Source organism: Thermobia domestica, chromosome 6 (assembly GCF_964235325.1).
Source record: "Thermobia domestica chromosome 6, izTheDome1.hap1.1, whole genome shotgun sequence".
Taxonomy (NCBI): domain Eukaryota; kingdom Metazoa; phylum Arthropoda; class Insecta; order Zygentoma; family Lepismatidae; genus Thermobia; species Thermobia domestica.
Window position 1 is genome coordinate 128514849 of NC_137459.1, and position 22718 is coordinate 128537566.

Here is a 22718-nt window from a genome sequence, read left to right on the forward strand (position 1 = left end):
TCATTACGTGAGGTACTAACCCGGTATTTGCCTGGGGTAAATGGGGAAAACCCAGGAAAACCTCACTCAAGATGGCTGGGCTGAATAATCTTTTACATTTTTTCGACCGAGTGTCTTCACTGAGAATCGAACCCGGGACCGGTCGCTCAAAAGACGAGAGCGTTAGCGATTATGCTACATGAGGGCAAGTGTGTTTTCAAGTGAAATGTGTGTGGTAGCTTTTACCCGAGTAATGTTGCAGTGATTTTGAGCGCAATGTTTACACATAATGATACATACGCAGGCGAATCGACTGTTGGTGGGCAATGGGTCAAATGCTAGTCTACATGCATTAGCTACCAGGGTGGATTGATTTAAATCAGTCTGATTTAAATCACTTGATTTTTTTAATAAAAATCGTTGATTTAAATCGAATTCCGAACTAAATTAATTTAAAGTGAAAATAAGAAAAATCCCGTTTCTGTTCTGTTATTTCGATTATGGAAGTTAATACTCATAATACAATGAGACTCAAATGTACAGTATAGTATGAAAACAAGTGTCATGCAAAGGATGATTAGGGAAAATCCCGTTTTTGAGCAGGTAACGGAGCAATCCTGCTTTCTTCTTTTCGTAACATTGGGTTTGGGTTTTAAATTCGTTAACTATTCCAACGGGGAAATCACCATCGACATTTAAGACGAAAATTCTTTTTTGTGCGTGTCTGTTTGTTCTCAGATAATAGGGTGTATTTAGAGGGGTCCTATCCCCTCTCCATTTTTTTAAGTTAATTTTATAACTTTAGGCGAAATTTATGTATTTCATGCCGCAAGCTAGTTCTGAGTTTTTAAAAATAGGCCTCTGCCAAATATCAGTAACTTTTCTGAAAAAAAGTGTCATTTTGATAAACGTTGCTGTACTTTTCCCTTAATGCTTAACCTTTTAAATTATATCACCTATTTTTAGGTGATAGGGTAGAATCTTCATTATTCGATTAAAAAAGTACCAATAAGGCTTTTTACTTCGTTTTCTTCAAGACTGGAGGCATTTTAGAACATGTTACATATGCTTTCACGCCCTTCTGCGTTTAGGCATAGTGTATGATGACGTCATAAATGTAAAAGATATTTTTTGTTATGCGTATTATTATTATTTTTTGGCGGGTTACATTTTGCATTCAGAAGACTGAAATTTTGCACACTCGTTCAGTGCACCCCTTAGAAACAGCGAGGTCCAGAGGGGCAAAAATGTTTTTTAAAGAAAGGATATTTTTAACAAAAAATAGATTTTTTCGTGATTTTCCGGCCTCTGAGATGGAGACATATGAATGGTACCGTGTGAAAGGCTGTTTTATTCTGAAGAAAATGATGTACGTGCTATGCTCCTAGCATAAATAGGGATGTCTCAGGAAACTTATCTGAGATTCTGTTTTATACGGGAATCGGGGGTATTTGGGGAATATTATTTTTTGGGGGCTTACTTTTGCACCTACAAGATTGAAATTTTGCACACTTACTCACTGTACCCCTCACTATTTTTCAGATTTGTTTCAGATCTCTGCCTTAAAACAGGAGGAGGGGTCCACAGAGGTAAAAATTAAAAAGAAAAAAAAACTATATGTTTTAACAAAAATTCCTTTTTTCGTCAATTACCCTCCCCCCAGATATATGATGGAGACATTTGAAGGGTATCGTTTAAAAATTTGTTTTATTCTGAAGAGGTACAAATCATGATCCTAGGATAAATAGGGATGTCTGAGGAAATTTTTATATTACATCCGGTTCATCTGGGGCATTCTGTGAATATTCTTAACTCATTGTTAAATAGTTTCCTAACCCTTACTACTCAAGATACAAGCTTGAAATTTAGTACACCCCTTAGTATTTCCGAGTTGATTTTGAGATCTGTGCGTTAACACAGGGGAATCCAGAGGGGATCAAAATTTAAAAAAGTTAAAGAAATGCTGATTAGTCTCAAAATTTCCCGCTTCAGGGACATGATAGGGAAATGTGAATGTTACCGTTCTAAAAGCTGTTCTATTCTAAAGAGAGTGATGTATGTACCATGATCCTAGGATAAACAGGGATGATGCTGTAGCTGCTTGACTGAAAGTCTATAATTTACCTTTAAAAAGAGCCATAATTTAAAAGTGTTAAGAAACATTGTTTGGGAGAGATATATATTAACGATTGGGGATAATTCAAAATTCAACCCCAATACTTTCACTTAAATGGCATAATTAGCATTTAATACTAATTCCTAATGGTTTTTCTTCACTTTGCGACTTATACGAGGAGAAAGACTTGATTTAAATAAAAAAAAATCAACAAAAATGATTTTAAAAAAATATATGATTTTTTTCCACCCTGTTAGCTACTAATCTGTACTGTCGCTGTGTGCTGATTTATTGAGGAAGCCGTATTCGTAAACTACAACGGTCTCCCGATCTTTCATTGTCGACGGCCATTTTCTTACTTCCTAACTACTGCGTAAAATCAGAGATCAGTATTAGATAATTTTATTATAGTTTCCTGAATTAGATAATATTATTATAATTTCCTTCTAGCTCATTTAAATAATAAGTTTAATCGATCTAACATGAACAAATTTGAAATATAAGTTCTCAGGTCGTTAAAAATAGAGCCTGAACAGATGATTGTATTGATATTACAGTACGTTGTTTGGATAGTGCAAGGATACATTTTTGAAGGTTAAAAGTGTGGTATTTCAGTATAATGTTTTAAAATTATCAAAAGTTATTGATTTCATCTAGAAGAATAACTACATCACAGTTTATTTATTTTGCGAAATTGTCAGAGCATTTAAATGTAGTAATTGACAGGTTTCCCTTTTTCCCCGTAAGATTAACATGGGATTAAGTTTATTAAGAACATCGAAACTGCTATCTATGTTAATAGCAAATATTGCCTTATTTTAAACTTAGTTTCGGAGTTCTGGATTTCACTTAAAAAATAATTTGGTAGATTTTAACAAATCCCTGACTTATCTCTTGCAAGTAAAAGTGTGAAGCTGTAAAGTTCTTGAACATACAAATGTGTACAAATAATTTATTTATTTTCATATGAATTCAAAACAAAACAAGCGCCGAAACCGTATTTAGATTTGAGCATTATTTGTGTATTTCTATTAGCAACATTGTGACGACTTAATTGTAACTTAAACTGTACTGTCTTAAAATGGATGGTAATTATGCTGAATAAGATTTGCTGCTTATTATTAGGACAAGGGCAATCACTCATATTTAGACCTTTAACTCTGTAACAATGGATTGGTTGGTGGGCAAACAAAAAGAAAGCAAGAAAAGTGTAAACAATTAGCGATCTTAATAAGGTATGATTTTAACCTAGCAGGCTGAAGGTTTCGACGCAGTAAGTAGTCTTGCTAATAACAGAAGCACTTAGAAACACTAAATTAAACACTTTGCCTTTCCAACTTCCATTATTAAACTATTTTCATTTTATTCAGACGCAATGAGTTAATTTCTTGAGGTTAATTCCTTTTCCTTGAAAATTGTAGAGTACGTAGCAACTATATACGAATATAAGACAACACTCATCCCAAACTTATTTACCCTACATGTTAATTGTATCCATTTCCATACGATTTGGGTAAAAAAGAAAAAGAACGAAAAAAGTTTACACTAAAGAAAAATAGTTGGTTATTGCTATTTTTTGACTTTACTTCACAAACATTACACACGAAATGTCCTACCGTATCATAGTCGCTATCCTTGTAGCCAAAACTTGGTATGTCACAACGTGACGATTCAGAAGACGGAGAGGAGGCAGACGAAGCTGAGAATTTAGTATCATCTGCAACTATGCGGTAAAACAGGTTTCTGTAAAATAAATAACACATTGGAAATTAATTATTACAGAATGTACCAGTAAGGGGGAGCTGGACTACAAATGCAATTAAAAGCATGACTTTTTAATTTTTTTTTCTTTGTGTACATGATGAACAGATATAATGAGCATCTTACCACTAATCTTTATCTTACATAGCATCTTTAATTGTATCAAGCATTTACTGATATGAAACACACAACCTAAGCAATGACAAGTTTTCGTGACTACGTTACAAACTTCTAAGGATAATAAAATATCATGTATCACATCTCTGGCGCATCTATGCCTGCTAATGTTTGAAAGTAACATTCTTTTAATAGAAAAAAAAGAAGAAAAAAAAAAGAAAAGAAAGAAAGAGTTTAAAACGCGTGATAAAGCCTCACATTCTATAATTCTTACTGGGAGGGCCTAGAGCACTACTATTACATATTCATTGCATTCTGAGTTTCTAAAATCTTTCAGAACAGTGAAAAAGCAGGTTGAAAAGCATGTAAAAGTCACATTCCTTATCTTTCAGTTTTTTACTACAACAATAATTTCCAACCTCATTGGGCAAAGACATGTAGCAGAAGTAATAATCTCGTTATTTGTTTCTTGATACTATTATTTATTCAGAAAATGCTTAATGTACGGATTCGCTTAAGTTACAGGTGTGAAATTCGTTATATAAACTCTTGATTAGAAAATGACAAACATATATTTCAGAGTTTTCGAAAAATTCGCTCCTATTTCAGTTATATGGAACAGTGAAAGTGATTTACTGAAAATTCAGGCTATATTAAGATATCTAGAAACGTAAACTTTGGATTTTTTTTTTTTTTTTTTTTTTTTTAAATACACATGCTAAGTAAGGTAAAGGGGATTCAAATATTTTGCCCACAATACAGTACCACATAAATCCCTGAAGTTGGGGAGATGAAACTCAGTATATAAGTTAATCATTAAAAATAAGTGGACAAGTGTCCCAACGTTTTAAAAAAATTCTCGTTATAGAGGGAAGAGGCCTTTTCCCACTATTATTTTGTTTTCTTCCGCACTGAAAGCGATGTAGTCTGTTGTTTGTGACCTTGGCAAAATGGCTGGTAACTTCGAAATGAATTTTGGAACACACTTAGTATCTACATCGAGCTAGATTTCAATCACCACTTTGATTAAAGAGTAGGGACTATAGAGTTCGAAATAAATGCGAATTACAAAGATGAAAATCTGAAAATAAATTCCTCATTCCATACAAGCAAATACGTGACCCTTCATTGTTCAAAATTCTGGTTTTAAGGGGAGGAAGAGTCAATTTCTATATTTCTTTCACCAAACTGAAACAGATGATGTTTGTTGTTTGTGATCACATCACAGAAACTGGCTTATCCATTTAAAATGAATCTTGGGAAAATATTTCTTGCCTCAAGGTTTTTACCATGTGATATTGACTGGCGGGCGTATCCTAAGGGTTTTTATAATTACACTTTCATTGAAATCCGTATCCTAAGGCAGGGAAAGAAATTTCAAATATTTTCCATAAACCTAATCTTACTACACGAAGCTAGTGTACTCCAGCCAGTATAAATATATTTTGTTTATTCAATACAAAGATAAGTGTACACAATATAGTAAATGGCTCATTGCAGTTTTAAGTAAGTATTTTGCAACTATGCAACTATAAATTAAGGGGAAAAAATTAAATACAATGAGTCACAACATGGGGCGGTGGTGTCGAAGCTTACATCATGCGCAATTTAAAACAAAAATATTTGTCGACGACATTACCACGAATATACATACACGTTATTCCTATATAAGTGATATGTATTCCTCTGTTCACTTTGTAGACTGTCTGATCATTTTCCTTTCTATTGTCACTGTTTCCAACTCTTCTTCCTTTTTTAAGTTTTACGTCCCACGATTATGCCGGTTAGGCTAAAGGAGACGGTGATCATGAGAGATGAGTGAAATAGTGGAATGAAGAAAGTGGGAGGAAACGGGAGAACCCCGAGAAAACCCACGAGCACTGTGTTTGTCCACCACAAAGTCCACACGGCGCGAGATGGGATTGAACCAGGGACCCCAAGCACCGGAGGTGAACGCTCTACCACTGAGCCACCGTGCCCCCCACTGTTTCCAACTATATGAAAGTACAGAGACTTTCGGTACATCAAATTGTAGTCGTGTTCCAATGAAACTCTTCTAGATAGTACTCAAATATTTCTGGGAGGCAAAATTTTTGTCAAATACATCTTCCCATTTTATCATCCTATATCATTTCCAGTATTCCAACTTTAAATGACTGGTTCATATGTAAATTTTTTCCAAACCTTTGCTCTTTTATTCCAAGCTGCTTTAGCATCTTCATCCAAATTACCGAGGAGAAGCAGTTAAAACCCAACAAACACTACATACACTTCTTTTCTTACCTTTGTTTAAACTGCTTTCACTTATTTTACTCAATGGAAGCTAACTGCAACTTTGTGGCTCAGTGCGGCGACTACTGTGGGAAACTTGGTTTGAGAGTGAGGGGGATGATGGACGATAGGGTGGGAGAGTAACAGGTGCGAGCGAGTACACAGTTCGGTTAAGCGGTCGTTCGGTTGACCGACGTTCGGATAATCGACGCTCTACTATACTAACAAGGAACGGACATTAATGTGTCATCCGGACATCCAAATCAAACCTAGGCAATTCAATAAAATAAAGATATGTTCATGCACAAAAAGTTAGGTGCCATGGACAACGGAGTAAGTCCCTGGGGCCCATTAGCCCTGTTCGTATAAAGAAAATCGTAGACTCGCAGTGAAATAGTTACTGCATCAACATTGTTCATGGGAAAGTCATGGTTTATAGTTAATTCTGTTCAGCATGAAACAAGCTTTCCAGGGGTGCTATATATTGGAGCTCATAATGTACTTGAAAATTGGAAGAATGTCGAGAAAATTCCCTCCAGAAATCCCTTCCATCAACTTTGGACCCCTCTGGAGTGGCCCCGGGTAAAGGCACACAATCCAAATGTATCTCGAAAAATACTATAGGGGATAAGAAATGTGTGTACCAAGTTTTGTATTGATAGACAGAACAGATATGAGGGGAAAGCGTATACAAGCTTTTTGAGACGTTACTAGTTATTTTTAGTAAAACTATATCACTTACTGTTTTTGGGAGCAGATCATAGAAAATGGATGTCTTATTTCAGCAAAAGAGTTTGTTCGAGTAAACTCGTTGTAAATAATTATTTTAGTTCTCTAATGTAGTGGCTGCAAAGTCTGCAGTATAAACAGACGCTTAATATAATTAAAAATTACGGACATAATTAAGATTTTTAAGAAAACGCTGTAATCATTTTAGGTATATTAACTATCGTTAAGCATCTCTATTCAGTACATAGGCTACACGAGACGTGGACTTCAGTTTCAGATGGAATCCAAACCACCTTAATGCATTCAAATTTCAATGTTCTCCCACCGGGAACCGAACCACAGTCCGCATGAAAGAAAGGCGCATGCGCGCGCGCTGGCCACTCAACTAAACGTGAAGGTTATGTCGGGTATAGATTAACATCTAGAAGGGACTTGCTGGCGGCCAAAGTTATTGCTCCTACAGTAAAAACCAAACGCAGATTGGTGAGTATATACATTCTTTCACTTCATAAAGGATGAGGACAAGGCGAACTTGAATGTATTATAGAAATCTAGCATTCGAGGCTTAGCAGGCGGTTATCTGAACGTAGAGCAGAGAGCAGGATGCACCAAATACTACCTAGTCCTTACTTTCAACAGAAATTAACCTGTCCGTGCAATATTCAACTACAAACCACATTATTACTCTACATTCTACCATACAGTTAATAATTTTAATTTGTCTCACCTATATACACTAAAAAAGCCTCCTTCATCATTGCCATAACCAGTGTAGCAAGATGGTCGAAAGAAAGGGAAAACATCATAGTCGTCAACATCAGACTCTTCGACACCTATAAAATTGTACTGAACATATAACAAACTGTGTACAAACTCATTCAAGGTAACACTCAACTCATGCAAGATGACATTCTTATGAAGATAAAAAGCACATCCCCCTCCCCCCTATAATACAATTTCTCTGAAATATATTGGCTATAATGTTATAGGCATGTGCACATCTTCCATGCCATTCTCTTCCCAATATAGCCTCCTTTCAAATTTGTTGTTCCTCCGAAACTGTCAATTCTAACAAGTTCAACGATCTACTGTATTCTTTTTCTATGACAAACTTATATCGAAAACAACATCATGTAAACTGTTGACATATATATAAAGGTACATATATCAGTGGAGTCAAGGCAATATGTTGATAAAAATTAATATAAAAGAAAAAAAAATGGACTATTAAGTACTAACTTGAGTATTCAACGACGAATTTTTTCTCTCCATGATTTCAAGGCGACATTTCAAGAATGTGCGATTCTTTTTCATGCCAAGAGGCGTAACAAGTTCACGACCACATTAGTTGCACTAATTACATGTTGAAGAATAACAAAGTATACGGACATACCTATTTGGAATCAGACTTACAGATAAGAGACTGACTAGTATGAACTGTTACTTAGTATGATTACTAATCAGTTGGAATAATCAGGTTAGAAGGAATTTACGTTTCGATAGACCTGAAACCGACAATGACATAAAATGTGTGGGGTTGCTCTTTTTTTTTTTCCTACACAATACGGTTTCCATACGGCTTTGAACCCCAAAACTCTAGAAAAGAACACCACTCAATTAAAGAGTTATTACACGGATCCCAATGAGAAACCGTGTATCTATGAAATAAAATGCAGTTGTCATGAGAGTTACATAGGCAAAACCTAAACAAATCTCAAGGTACGTGTCAGGAAACACATTAGGGATTCAACAGCGGAAAGCCCGGTGTCAGGTCTATCAAAATATTTGAAAGAAACTCATCGCAAAGTAGGACGATTCAAAAATCTAATTGGAGGCCAGAAGTGAAGTAGAGAGAGTCGTATTTAAAAATCTGTTTGATTGTTTAAAGAAACCAAAATTAAATTTAGATAAGGAATGGTTAAGAGATAGTGGGAAGCAGTATTACAAGATTCGCACGATATTGGCGTAACAACAAAGATAAAGATGAGTTGGCAACCTTTCACTAAAGGAAAAAAGAACGTTTACATTTTACCCTGATGTTTAATTCATAAGCATGGCTTTAAATTGACTAAAGTGTGTGGAGTTTAAGAAAACAGTAAATGATGTTCAGTCCAAAGAAATAATGCTAGAATTGCTTAAAATTTAGTGACATGCAAGCATGCGTAATGAATGAAGTTCCTAGAATGCATTGATACAATATGTTGTTCAAACCAACAAATCCTATCACACTAGGTGTGTCAAATTTACTTCCACTACATAAAGAAAGCCTACTGAAAGCATTATGTTTGCTCATTCCAAACTCATTAAGGCCAACATTTGGATTAGAATGTTCTTGAAGGCAAATAATTGGTTTCGACTCTTAAAATTTACTTAAAGAAATTGATCTGACTTTTCAACTAGGCAGCAAAAGTTATTATAAGATATCTTTTGAAAAATGGCATTCTTTAGCTTGAATATCTCCCAGTGCTAATACAGGTGAAAAAGTAAGTGTATAGGTTTAAAATGGGTTCCCCTCTCTCACACTACTTTCACATCTTCTTTGCCGGTTATTATAACTTGGCAAAAAGACGAATTAAAATATAGCTTAAAACAGCCATAAATAAGGAAAAATTAGTCATTACACACAGGAATTATATTTTTGATACGATCTCATTTAATAATGTATTCGAGGTAAAATACTGTATAATGATTCATTTATTGGTATGACTAAGATTGATATTCGGGTAAAGAAGCATAGTAAAGATAAGAATGGCAATGTCCTCATTCCAAAATTACTAATCTTCCAAATACAACAGGTGAAATCCAAATGCTACACAGGTCATCGTCACTCATAAACAGAAGCATATTTGAAGCGTCTCACATTAGGACTCAAAAACATGTTTCAACACTGAAACGAAATTAACATACGAATAGTATACTACGATAATCTATTATTAAAAACTGACATCATCTGCTGTATTAGTTTAACGTTCAATTTCCACACAATTGACTTCCAATGAAAAATCACCCCATATCAACAATTATATACAAGTAATATATATATATATATATATATTACACAGAAATTTGCGATTATGCACCAAGGAGTTGTGTTGTTTGCAAATAGCGACTAGCGACTATATTTACAAAATTACTCATGTCTACATGGCTGCTGCTTCATTTTCTTTCAAGACGTTCTTACGAGTTATTTACATATACTTATTCATTATTTTTAATCTAATAGGATTTAATTTCAACTGTATACTGCGTCGTGAATTTCAGGAACTTCGTTCCTCGTGAATTAGCATGTTGCTGAAGTCTACACATATTATATTCTATAAACGCACTATTTTTTATTTATTTTTTCTTTCCCTTCCAAGGCGTAAGGAATTAATGAGACAGTGAACTTCCCTATAACTCCTGGGCTTAAAAAAACATACTCTCTTGGAACACTTTACGTCGTTGGAATACGTAGGTAGGTACTTAACAGTTTTTACATATGTATCCTGTTTTATACTAAAAATGGATTGGTTTACTCTTACATCTACATAGTCCAATGGTCTTAAATCTGTTTGAACACAGATTTAATATAGCGTGAGTACTATCGTAGAGGTTGAAAACGCTTAACTTGTTACAAAAACTACTACAATGATCCCGTTATCCAGGCCTTATGAAATCCAAATTGAACATCAGAAAAAGTGAAACGACATAGAGAAATATACGGAAAAGGAGCATTTTACAGACGCTAGGAGTGAAATCCAGAGACGCGGTTTATCGAGACACTTGAGAGGACATATGAATGAGGTTAGGCGCAAAATTCATCGACGCCAGAACACTCCCCGCCTCTTATGCATTTTTTGCTTTATCGAATTCGTAGACTCCAGCTCTCAAGATTTTTTCTTAAATTTTAACAAAAGTTGACAGTGTTCGGCAGTATCCCATACTTTTCAACAGTATGACATTCTTTCATCACACCACTTTCCACTTCTCGTAGAACTTACTTTTTTCTTCTAACGTTAAAGCAGCATATGTGCCACGCTTGGACATTGTGAATACACGCCGACAAACCATAAACGAATTTGCTTTCTATTTTTGTCACGGCCTTCAGTTCAGTTGAAAAGAATTTTTAAAAAATATCTCGCTCTTACAAGAGTCATTTGTTAGTGGAGGATAGAGAAAAAAATGAAATGAAATATTTGAGATTTACGTCCCATGATTATGCCCGGCTAGGCTAAAGGAGACGACGATGAGAAATGAATGAAATGGTAGAATGAAGAAAGTAGGAGGAAACGGGAGAATCCCGAAGAAACCCACGCACACGGTATTTCTCCACCACTAAGTTCACTTGGTGGGAGCAGGGTTTGAACCCGGAACCCCATGCACCAGAGGTGAACGCTCTACTATTGAGCCACCGCGGCCTCGTGAAGGATAGAGTTCAAGGTCACTCATCCTGATACAGGAAGGGTGGTATATCCCAGGGTATTGAGCCGAGAGAAAGGGCTGCATACCAGCAAACTAGAACTCTGTCTTTCCTACGGCTGCTACTGGATAACTGAAAACTAGCTGAAACTACATTCTCTTTATTGCAATCTCTCCAACTAAGAATTCTTTTTGCTATAATTACTTCGAATTATCCGAACAGGAGATTTAAAAGTTTGATTTACCCCACGATATTTTAGCTTTTTTAAAAAAAATAGTTTTCAAGGGATATAGTTATATATATATATATATATATATATATATATATATATATATATATATATATATATATATATATATATATATATATATAAACTATTCAAGTCCTAGGGTGGTTGTGCCAGTCTTCGACCACTTTTCACTTTAAAGCCATGTATTAGGCTCATTTGCCGATAAAAAAAAGCATGGTTTTTCGTTATAATTGAATTGCAGCTTTTTCTGAACCAATCACAAAGATACTGTCAAAATATATTGCACATTCATTCGGTAATAGCCAATCAAATGTATGCCTACGAAAGACGTACTGAGTTTTCGACAAGTTTAATCTGTTGCAAATGGAAACGACAGCGCCCTGTTTTTCGTAGTTTTATCGCACCAGGTAAGAAATGTACATACTATTCTGTTGCATGGAACTGTACAGCACATTTTATTAAAAAAAAAATTAGCGATAACTGTAAGGTTTGAAGAATAAATCGATAAAATTTAGTGGTCGGACAATTACTTATGAAATACTCTGTTAACTAGTGTTCGAACATAGGGTGGTCGAGCACTGAAAAATTGTAGAAATGTCAATAACGACTAACTTTCGATTTATCTACATGAAATGAGTTCCTAGTTATCAATTCTGAAGTTATAATGGTGTACAAAAACATTTACTAGTGTTCGACCACTACTTTTCGGAATACATTTGTACTGGTTGAGCATTAACTTTTTTTCAGTGTCCAACAATGCTTTGCGTTTGTATTTTCTCGCAGAATCCCTTGATACAAGAATTAATTCAGTTATCAATTTACATTTGTATAAGCATCTGCTGAACCTTACTGTTAGTAAGTGAATATTCACCAAATGGCTCGGGCTCAGTGGTAGTGTCCTCACGCGTTAAGCTTCGGATCGTAAGGAGGCAATCCACTGGGGGGTTCGAATCCCTCTAAGGACCAAGGACATCTTTAATCGTCCTCGCTATTTCTGTGTTCGTATCCCTGTCGTGACTGGATTACGCCAAATTGGCGCAAGGAGCCTTCAGGCTAAATGTCTTGGTTGAGAAGAACTTTAAAAAAATGACAGAGTGTTGGCTTAGCATACGGGAGGTCCTCGGTTCGATCCCAGCGGCCGACTATCCTTAGTTCTTTCGGGGTTTTCCTCAGTCACACAACGTAAATGCTGGGATGGTACCTAAAAATAGACCTTAGCCGTCTAACTTCCAACATCTTCCCCACCCTATTTCGGCCAGAACCTTAGATGCCTAAAAGTCATAAATTCAAATTCAAGTAACAATATTTATGCAGTTTCCCAAGATTTTCATGGAAAATTAACGGCACTGTTAGAGTATGACATTTCATTTGAATAATAAATTTATTGGGTAATTCCACGGGAATGTACACCAAAAGTGTATTTTCTAAACTTATGTGTTTCGCTTGTTTTTGTCACCCATATCTTCGATTGAGGTCTAAAATTATGAATGCTATATAATTTGCTGCAGTTTGTAAAGTGCTGAACTGACAACAGTGCTGATCCAATATGGCCGCTCTGTGAGACAAGCTGAAAGGCATATCGACTGACATTTAATTGTCGATCATTCATTTTATTGAGAAGAGAAGAAAAAGGTGTTAACAATTTTGAGTGCAGAGTGCCGTATTCTGTATCACTACATATGAGAATGTTGTCTACTTTCAGCTGTTTAAGTGGTATTTCATATTAGAAAACTGGTCTTGTGCTGTAGTGTGCGTCACGAGAAAAAAACATTTTTTCCTGCTGAAAGTTAGTTATTGCATGTAACGGTTTAATACTTTCAATTTTCCTTCTTGATAGATAGAGCAACTATTTGCCGTGATATTGATTTGGAAACTCAAATAAAGACAGACTTACAATTACTGAAGTGTATGTAGTGTGCGTCACGGGTAGTGTGTGTCACGTTCAAGCATGGCGAAAACTGCTGCACAACGTAAAGCAGAGCACGGTGTACGTCCGGAAATAATGCCGAATTTCGAAGAAAAGAGACTCGAAAACAGAGAATTAGACGTGAAAGGAAAAAGAAAAATATTACAATTGAAGAGAAGGAGCATATGCGAAAGAAGAAGAGGGAAGAAATGAGACGATATCGTCAGAAAAAGAAATTAAGCACAGCTATTGATGCTATGTTAAATAAACAAGTACCAGTGCATCTTCACCTAACAAAGTGTTTTCATCTCGGTGTTCATATGGAAAGCTATGGCTAAAGTTAAAAGAAGCCTACCTCATAGTTCCAATAAGCGTAAGGTTGTTGTTAAACAATTGTTTCAACAGTTTGCAACCGACAATAAAAAAAACAGCCAAGACACTAGATTAAAGTTCATCAAAAACGGCAACTGAAGAAGCAGTTATTCAGTTTTATTTAAGCGATGCAATATCTTACCAGGCACTAGGACTTCGAAATTGTTTAATCATCAGAGATTCATTCAGCAAACAAAAAGTTCAAAAACGGTACTCGTTTCTAACACTCCGTGAAACAGTTCAAAAAACAGAATCCTAATACAGAGATTGGAAGATGTAAATTCTGTGAACTTCGGCCGAAACACGTCTGCTGAACGCGAACATCACCAAATCTTTCTGTGTATCAATCACGAGAATGTTAGATTACTGTTAAATTCATGTTCATTTCTTTCAAACAGCACAAATGATCTGATTTCGTCTCGTAGTGTGCGACGATGAATCTGAGACCTGTATGTTTCATACTTGACAAGAATGTGGTGAATTACCAAAGTTCGTTTCTCTTCTAAACTCTACTCAACCAATGGACACGAATATGGAAATCACCTATCAACAATAGACTATTGATGAGACTGGCAAAGTGCCGAAAGAGAAAATGTCAGGAACATTAAAGGAAGTGATGAAAAAAACTATAGAATAAATTACCCGTTTTTTATAGCATGCATTTATACTGCGTCACGAGGCAAATTATTTTAAAATCCTGAAAAAAATTGGGTTGATTTAGTTTAACATCCCACGGTTATGCCTGCTAGACTAGAGACTACGTGGACCTACTGATTATAGTGGAATTCTAACCACTTTGGTCCTTCAACTGTACCCCCACCGGGAATCGAACCCTGGACCACGCTATCCGAAATCAAGCGTGCTAGCCACTAGGCCAAGAAGGGGTTCCCTGAAAGAAAATGTACCGGAAAACACAATAATCATGAAAATAAATTTTAGCGAAAACTACACATTTCCGAAACATGCTAAATCCTTTTTTGGTCGCTCAATAAGTATAGTTGAGTTTGCCATTTCATTTCTCGAATACTTTTCCACATATACCTCAGTTTCCTATTTTTTTAAAGTGCGTTTTGGTTTCTAAGAAACATTATTGAAACGAAACTACTGCAGGTATCATTAGGCATTTGAAAAAATAAAAGAAACATTATGCTTATTAAATCACCAAAATGCGTTTATTTATTTAACGAACACCAGATACGGCTCAGAGGCAATTTTACACTAAGGAAAGGATTTGGGAAAGTGTCGGCCAAAGTGGATTTGCTAGGTACCATCCCGGCACTTGCCTGGTAAGACTGAGGGAAAAGCAGAAAAACCCGTCAGAATGGTCAGCAGCGGTATCGAACCCACAATCTCCCGACTGCGAACCAACGCTGTACCAACAGAGCTACCTAAGTAGCATGTTTTGGAAATACATTCCACAGTTGTACGAGGTGCGATGAATAACAAATTCAAACAATCAATAAGATTCCAAACAATAGGAAAATTTAAGTGTTGTCAATGAAGGAAGTGTAGTGTGCGTCACAAGTGAACTGTAGTGTGCGTCACAGAGAAATTCCATTGTCATATGCTTACTACAGTGAAGTGCGAATGGAACGCTGGTTGTGAGAACACTGCATTCCTTCTGGAAAATGTTTATGTACAAAATACATTTTGTAAAGTCATACGGAGGAAGATTCCCTAAATTTAAAATATGAGTAAAATTTTACTTCCCTTTCTGTAGTGTGAGTCACGTTTTAGTGTATAAATATAACCTGGTATTTTAATAATTAAATACAAAAATACCAATATGTGGAAACTATAGGATGTCCTTTCTATAATCATATTTAGTGGTTTGTATTTAAAAATCTTTACATTCATTACCATAGTTAAGGTTTAAAATATACGAGCATGTTCCCTTGTAGAGTGCGTCACGCGTGGAAATAGCCTATTATATTTTGTCTAATTCGCTTAATACTGAACTACACTATTCTTGCTTCGTCGTAGACTTGCATTCAAATACTGTTAGCGGAATAGCTACCATCTGGTTACGTCTGGAATACGTCTGTTTTCCTAGTATGTCCTTAGAATTTTCCTGTTTCTTTCAGATATAATGAGCCTGAGTAAGCTTAAGCTTAAACTGGCACCTTATTCAAACGCGGATCTACAAAAAGCTCTGGAAATTTGTCGCAAAAAAAGAGCATTCCATACGAAAGGCATCAGCAATCTATGGAATTCCTCGGGTAACAATGATGGATAAACTTCGTGGTCACAGTTCCAAAGAGCGAAGAATGGGTCCAAAACCATACCAAACACAGAAAGAAGAAGAGGGATTAGCAAACTGTCTCATTAATATGAGCAAAAGAGCTTCCTACAGAAGAAACACGGTCTTCTGAACAGTGTTACAAAATTCAGGAAAACGTTAAACGCCGTTCAAAGACAATCGACTTGGTGAAACTTTGTACTACACTTACATGAAAGGACACCCACAAATCGTGTCCCGAATGGGAACGAACAAGGTGCGATACGCTGTAACCGAGGGAAACATTCGCTTGTGGTTTCAAGACCTTGAGAAGTACTTGAAAGAAACGGGGCAATCTGATATTCTGAATGAATCTGAGCGAATATTTAATGCTGATGAATCCAGGTTTCAACTGTGGTTAGAAAGTCTTGGGGCCGAAAGGGTGGAAAAATACGTACGAGGTGAACGGCAACGAAAAAGAAACATTAACAGTACTTTGCACTTTTTCCGCAGCAGGAGAAATTGTGTCTCCGATAGTCGTATATCCGTATGTAAGACATCTTCCAAAGGACGTCATCAGTGCAATTTATTCAGAGATCTTTATAGACAGGTCAGATAGCGGCTGGATGCGAAGTGAAACATTCTCCGAATGGATAGCAAACTGCTTCCTAAAATGAGTGGATGATCCATCTATTAAGATACCAGTCCTACTAATCGACGGCCACTAGACTCACCTGACAATGGAAGTCAGCGAATTTTCTTCCAGTCATGGTATAGTACTCTACTGCCTGCCATCAAACAGCACACATATTCTTCAGCCCTGCGTATTAGTGTCCAAATCGTTAAAAACTGAATGAAAGAAGACAGTTCGAGAGTTCTATATGGAAATGAGCAAAATGTTACACACAGACCCGTATTTATATATTGTGCGCCCATGTACTATAAATAATTTGCCGTCCTCTCCCGAAAACGACCAACGAAATTTGCCGCCCCTCCGGTAAACGACCAATATTAGAGTTGAATTCATAGTTTTTGACATCACTGACATGAATAGTGAGAGTTTTAATTCAATTCAACTTCAAGGTCATACTCCATTCCCCAAGGAGGGGGCGAGATTTTAAAAATAATCGAAAACGACAGATATTAGTCTTGAATTCATAGTTTTCGAGATCGTTGAGTTTAATGGTATCAGTTTTCATGATGTTCAAGTTCATCCTCACCTCTTGGGTGGGGGTGGGAAAGAATGACGTTTTAAAAATAATCAGATAAGGTAGCTAATTAGTAACTACTGTCACTAGAGCGAATTAAACACATTAACATATTTTGTCGCGCTTGCGCTGGACTTTGTGTGTTGCTAGTTTTATATATTACTTTAATGTGAATCTTAGATAGAATTCCAAAATTTTGTCGCCTCCTAAGTTCTGCCGCCCTGTGCTCGAGTATAGAATAGCACTTACCTAAATACGGACCAGGTTACACGGGTTACTTTTCCATCACTAATTAAAAGAGTGATATACTGTACAAGGTAGCAACATTATTAGTAATTAAACGGATTTAGAACATGGGGTTCATATCCCTTCATCCCAGAGAAGACGAAGCCTGTTCAGTGCTGCATTCCACTGATCCTTAAATGAATTTGGTGGTTCCTTTCTTGACAAACTATCACAAAATTACTTATTCCCAGCTACAATAATGCGAAACTGCGAAGTGATACCTGAAAGACTAATGATGTAACATCTACAAATATTATTAGTTTAATAAAGTTATGTTTTAGCCTTCATACTGTAATTAAAAGAACATTAACCGAGTAGTGGTCGATGACTAAACAGTATGCGGTCGAACACTAAACGAAATAAGTCATTGGTGTTTCTAAGACTAATATTACATAAATGGTATATGTTATCTCAGTTTTGGATAAAATATAGCTTTAGGAACGCATGTGAGCTAGTTGCATCCTTCTAAGTTGTTCCACTCAATGAACAGCGATTAAGGACCAAAAGAAAATGAGTTAGGTGGTCGAGGACTGGCACATTTACCCTACTCCTCCTAGACTGCTGCATCGGTTTTGATGATTTAACAACACATGAGTGGATTATGCCGTAACTTAGGTTTTTGTTATGTACTTAGATCAAAATGTATATCCAAATGGGAAGCGGTGAGCCATAGTATGTAAAAAATTGACTATCTCACGAGCTCGTCAAGTCCGGAAGATGACACTCGGTATATAGCTCCTCATTAGAAATAAGGGAACATATGTACCTGCGTTTTTGGAAATTTCTGTTTTAAGGGTGAAAGAAGGTATCTTTCTATCTATCTGTATAAAATGTGTGTATGTTGCAGCATAACTGGAGAGCTTCCAGTTATTTCAACCAAACTTGATGTGGGAGTGAGACACCCCTAGCACCGTTAGGAGTAGGGTGAGAAGAGGGTGGTACGTAAAAATAATCGAAAACGAGCGATATTAGTGTCAAATCCATAGTTTCTGAGTCGCTGAGATCAATAGTAAGACTTTCGATGGCCGCCGAAGTTCCACCCTTATGATATGAAGGATGAGGAGTGAAAAATAAAATACCTACAATGACTGGGATGACTTTTGGAACATAGTACGCACATCAAGCTGGATTTTTATCATGTCACTTTGCTTGAAGGGCATATTCTCGGAGGTGGAGGTTTTAAAATTTATGCCAATGTAGAATATCTTATGGATTTTTATCTTCTCTCTTTCACGGTAGTGCATATTCTAAGGGGAAAGGATTAAAATATTATCCATAAACCCAATCTCTACGTGCGAAGAAGGGTAATATCAGCTGGTATATGAATAAAAATTATACGTTACAAGAATGTTTGATTTTTGAGTTTTACGTCCCTTTTCAGCAGCGAGGCTATTGAGACGTGGACCTACTGATTAACATGGAATCCGAACCACATGAGCTCCCGCCGGGAATCGAACCCGGGCCTCCCACGCCAAAGGCGCGTACGCTAACTGCTTAGCCATGGAGGAGCTCGTTACAAGAATGTGGTGACAGCATAGCACAAGCACTTTAGAAGATCGGAATATATCAAGAGGCCAAGACAGACAAGAGAATGAATATGCAGATACAATTCTATCTAATTTCTGTTTGGTACATTAAAGCAGAAAAAAATTCTAAACACACTGGCCTTATGTAGAGTCGTTCTGACGCGTGATTAGTGTCATACTAAAGAGTTCGACTAACATGTTTCATGCAGTAGTCAGGCCTTTAGTATGACGCTAATCATACGTCAAAACGACTCTGAATAAGGCCCACTTCGTTTAATCTAAACTGGTTAGCAACGGCCTTGTTTACCTTTTCAAGTACTTTTCATTAACACATAATAATTTGCCCTCTGATAGCATTTTCATGTCAAGAGAAGACTACAGTGCTCTCACTAAGAAACTGTCAGTTACGAAGATACAGCCATAGAAAAATTGTCAATAGAACTAAGCAAGTAAATATAGCACTTTAATTACGGCAGGGTCACGTAATGAAAATATTCTCCGGCATGAATATATTCTGGTTGGTTTGAAGACTAAAAACTTTCAGATGCTCCTCGTTACACTTCTCTCGAAAACTAGAAAAATCAACTAACACATTGTAGTTGTATTTTTATAAATGGCTTCTGCAGGGAAACTCTTAATAGGTGTAATTCCATACACATTCATCTTTCAGCAAATTTCACCACAAACCTAATATGAAGACATCATCACCCATAGTTTTATGTATACAAACCAAAATACTGTATGAGAAAAAAATATTACCTGCTCGAAGAATAGAGTCCCGATGCTTATCATACCAGTTTCTCTCTACAGGATCACTAAGCACATCATAGGCTTGCTGAATTAGTTGAAATCTCTGCTTGGCGGCTTCAGCATTCTCTGGATTTTTATCTGAAAATTAATTTTACTTCAGGAGAAACTTCATTGGTAATACTTTCTTAACAACTGCAACAACAAAGCTTACCACCCAGGTGCGGAGTGCATAAAATGACACAGAGACCATATGTTGCACTAGTCAAAATATGCCACATGAAGAAAGCTAGTCACTATCATTCCGCCTCACCATATGAAAGGTGAGCTGACAGAACTAAAGAAATTTCTTTTGCATTACAGTACATTAATTTAATTTACTTAAAATTAGGAATGTCATTATTATATGATCAAAAGCAGTACAGAATTGGAACTCACAAACTTACAAACATGCCATTCCGTAACAGATCTGGGTAAAAGTTGATACATACCCCGATCATATATAAAGTTTAGCACTTGTAACTTATAGGGCAAAAGTATTGTTTGTTTAGTCATATAGCCGTACCTCGATAGAATATAGCCAAATTTTGGCGAAATATCATGCATCGAGGTGAAGTATATTGTACTACCAAAGCCACCAACCAAACCTTCATGTATATACAGGACTAAATTTTTTAACGACATGTAAGACACAAAATAAGCTAACTTCTCAAATATATCTCTACACTAAAGTAAAACATGAAAGATTCTACTCATTTCTAAATATTATAATAATAAGAATACAGGAGTAAACAAAATGAAATATCGCGTAACACCATAGTAATAATAAAGGACATTAACACTCAACTGTCATCTTGTCATCTCTGTTGGAGTACAGTTCCAACTTGGGTTGAAAAGGAAAGAAAGAAAAAAAAACTTAGTTAAATTAATATTCAGGTCCTAACCTTTCGTTTTACATTACCCCACGTAATGGATAATTTTCTCCGAGAGAGGGCATACTTACCGTTCCAAGCCTTGGTATGCAAATGGTCCTATACCAATTTAAAAAGTCAAAAGGTGAAGTCGGTCAAAGGGCAAAACAAGAAAATATTTAATGTCGTGATAGAATACACATCAATTAAACACGAAGTTATTCATTAAATACTTCTATGGCAATTCGATGCATACGATTCAAAAACCAATTATCATCCTCCGTGCGCGTATCTTAAGAAATCATGCAGTTTGTGCAACTACATACTCGGATTATTTTCCACCCCAAAAGTCTGTAAATTGTAAATCTATGCAATGTCACCGTGTTAATACCTTATAACCTGGTTCTAAGAACTGATACGGATATTCCACCGAATCACTCAGATATTTCTTAAATCTGCGTTAGTTTTACTAGTACTCAAATTTTCCTGGCGGCTTAATGGAAGACCGTATACTATATTTTATATATATATATATACAGTGGCGTATTTAGGGGGGGGGGCTTCCGGGCTTAAGCCCCCCCCCCCCCCGAAATCTTACTTACTATAGTAAAGTATATGAAATATCTTGCAGAATTTTCACATTTTCAGGCAAAGCCCTCCCCGAAAGTTAGCAAAGCCCCCCCCGAAAGAAAATCGTAAATACGCCACTGTATATATATATATATATATATATATATGTGTGTGTGTGTGTGTGTGTGTGTGCGCGCGCTCTGGACTAAATATGAACACCTAGCTGTGAAAAGGCCTGTAGTTGCCATCCTGGCAAATCTACAATAACCAGCACAGACGACTGCTATCTAGCGGCAAGAAAGGTGAAAAAATGAGTTGATTTTGAGTTTAACGTCCCGTTCAGCAGCGAGGCTATATGAGACGTGGACCTACTGATTAACGTGGAATCCGAACCACATGAGCTCCCGCCGGGAATCGAACCCGGGTCTCACACGCCAAAGGCGCGTACGCTAACCGCTTAGCCACGGAGGAGCTCATAAAGGTGAAAAAATCAGTCTATCATCAACTGGTGTATGGGTATGGTTATGTCAGACTTTTCGGACTTCGACAAAGGCACAATCATAGGAGCTCGCTTCACTGAAGCCTCTGTGATAAAAACAGCCACACTTGTTGGTATAGCAAGGATCACAATGACAGCCTACGGACGACATGGAAAGTCGTCATCCGCTAAGCAGGGCACTGGACGAAAGTCAAAGTTAACCGACCGGAATCACAGTTAACGGTGGCCCGAAAGCACAGGACAACAGTGTCCTAGATAACCGCCGAGATGAACAACCACATTCAGGGCCATGTATCAACCATTTAAAGGAACTGCATGTTGTAAACATTCATGGCAGGGTTGCCATCCCCATATTCCACGTAATGCAGTAAAGCGAAGAGAGTGGTGTCAAGAGAACAAAAATTGGACACAACAGCACTGGGAACATGGGATATCGTCAGCATCCTGGGCGTACATATATCCCACTGTTTCACTTAGCAGAGCTTCATATTATGTTGTTTCTCCACCTTACTGGTACTCAACTTGAGACATCACTGACAAAGAACATACTTGTCCTGAAACCTAAATCATTCCACCGAACTAGCTAAGTTTAAAAATTGTTCTAATTCATGAATACTCAAGTCGCGACACATAAGAACTTCGTCTTGAATTCAATAATCTACTTTTAAAAACCGTTTGCTCTTTGTGTAGATTGGTTAAATGAAATGGCATTAATAAATTTGCTATGTACAGCTATATAATTTACAGGTGAAAAACAACACAGGTTCAAGAAATATCGATCAGTGATCTGGTGAGATTTCCTATCTGCTCTTGAAACTAAGTGACAGTTCACGAATGTACAATTTTCAACGAGA

The 22718-nt window shown here is 36.5% G+C and overlaps 1 protein-coding gene across 2 annotated transcripts in view; it reads right to left on the minus strand.

Moving 5' to 3' along the window:
- LOC145688198 (dnaJ homolog subfamily C member 21) overlaps positions 1 to 22718 on the minus strand; it is an 80826-nt gene that overhangs the window by 43207 nt on the left and 14901 nt on the right. For both annotated transcript variants that reach the window (XM_081762077.1, XM_081762078.1), the window contains exons 2-4: positions 19897 to 20025; positions 7701 to 7806; positions 3712 to 3838 (exon numbers count right to left, since the gene is read on the minus strand). In XM_081762077.1, the coding sequence (XP_081618203.1) occupies positions 3712 to 3838; positions 7701 to 7806; positions 19897 to 20025 (362 nt within the window). The remainder of the gene's footprint in view (positions 1 to 3711; positions 3839 to 7700; positions 7807 to 19896; positions 20026 to 22718) is intronic.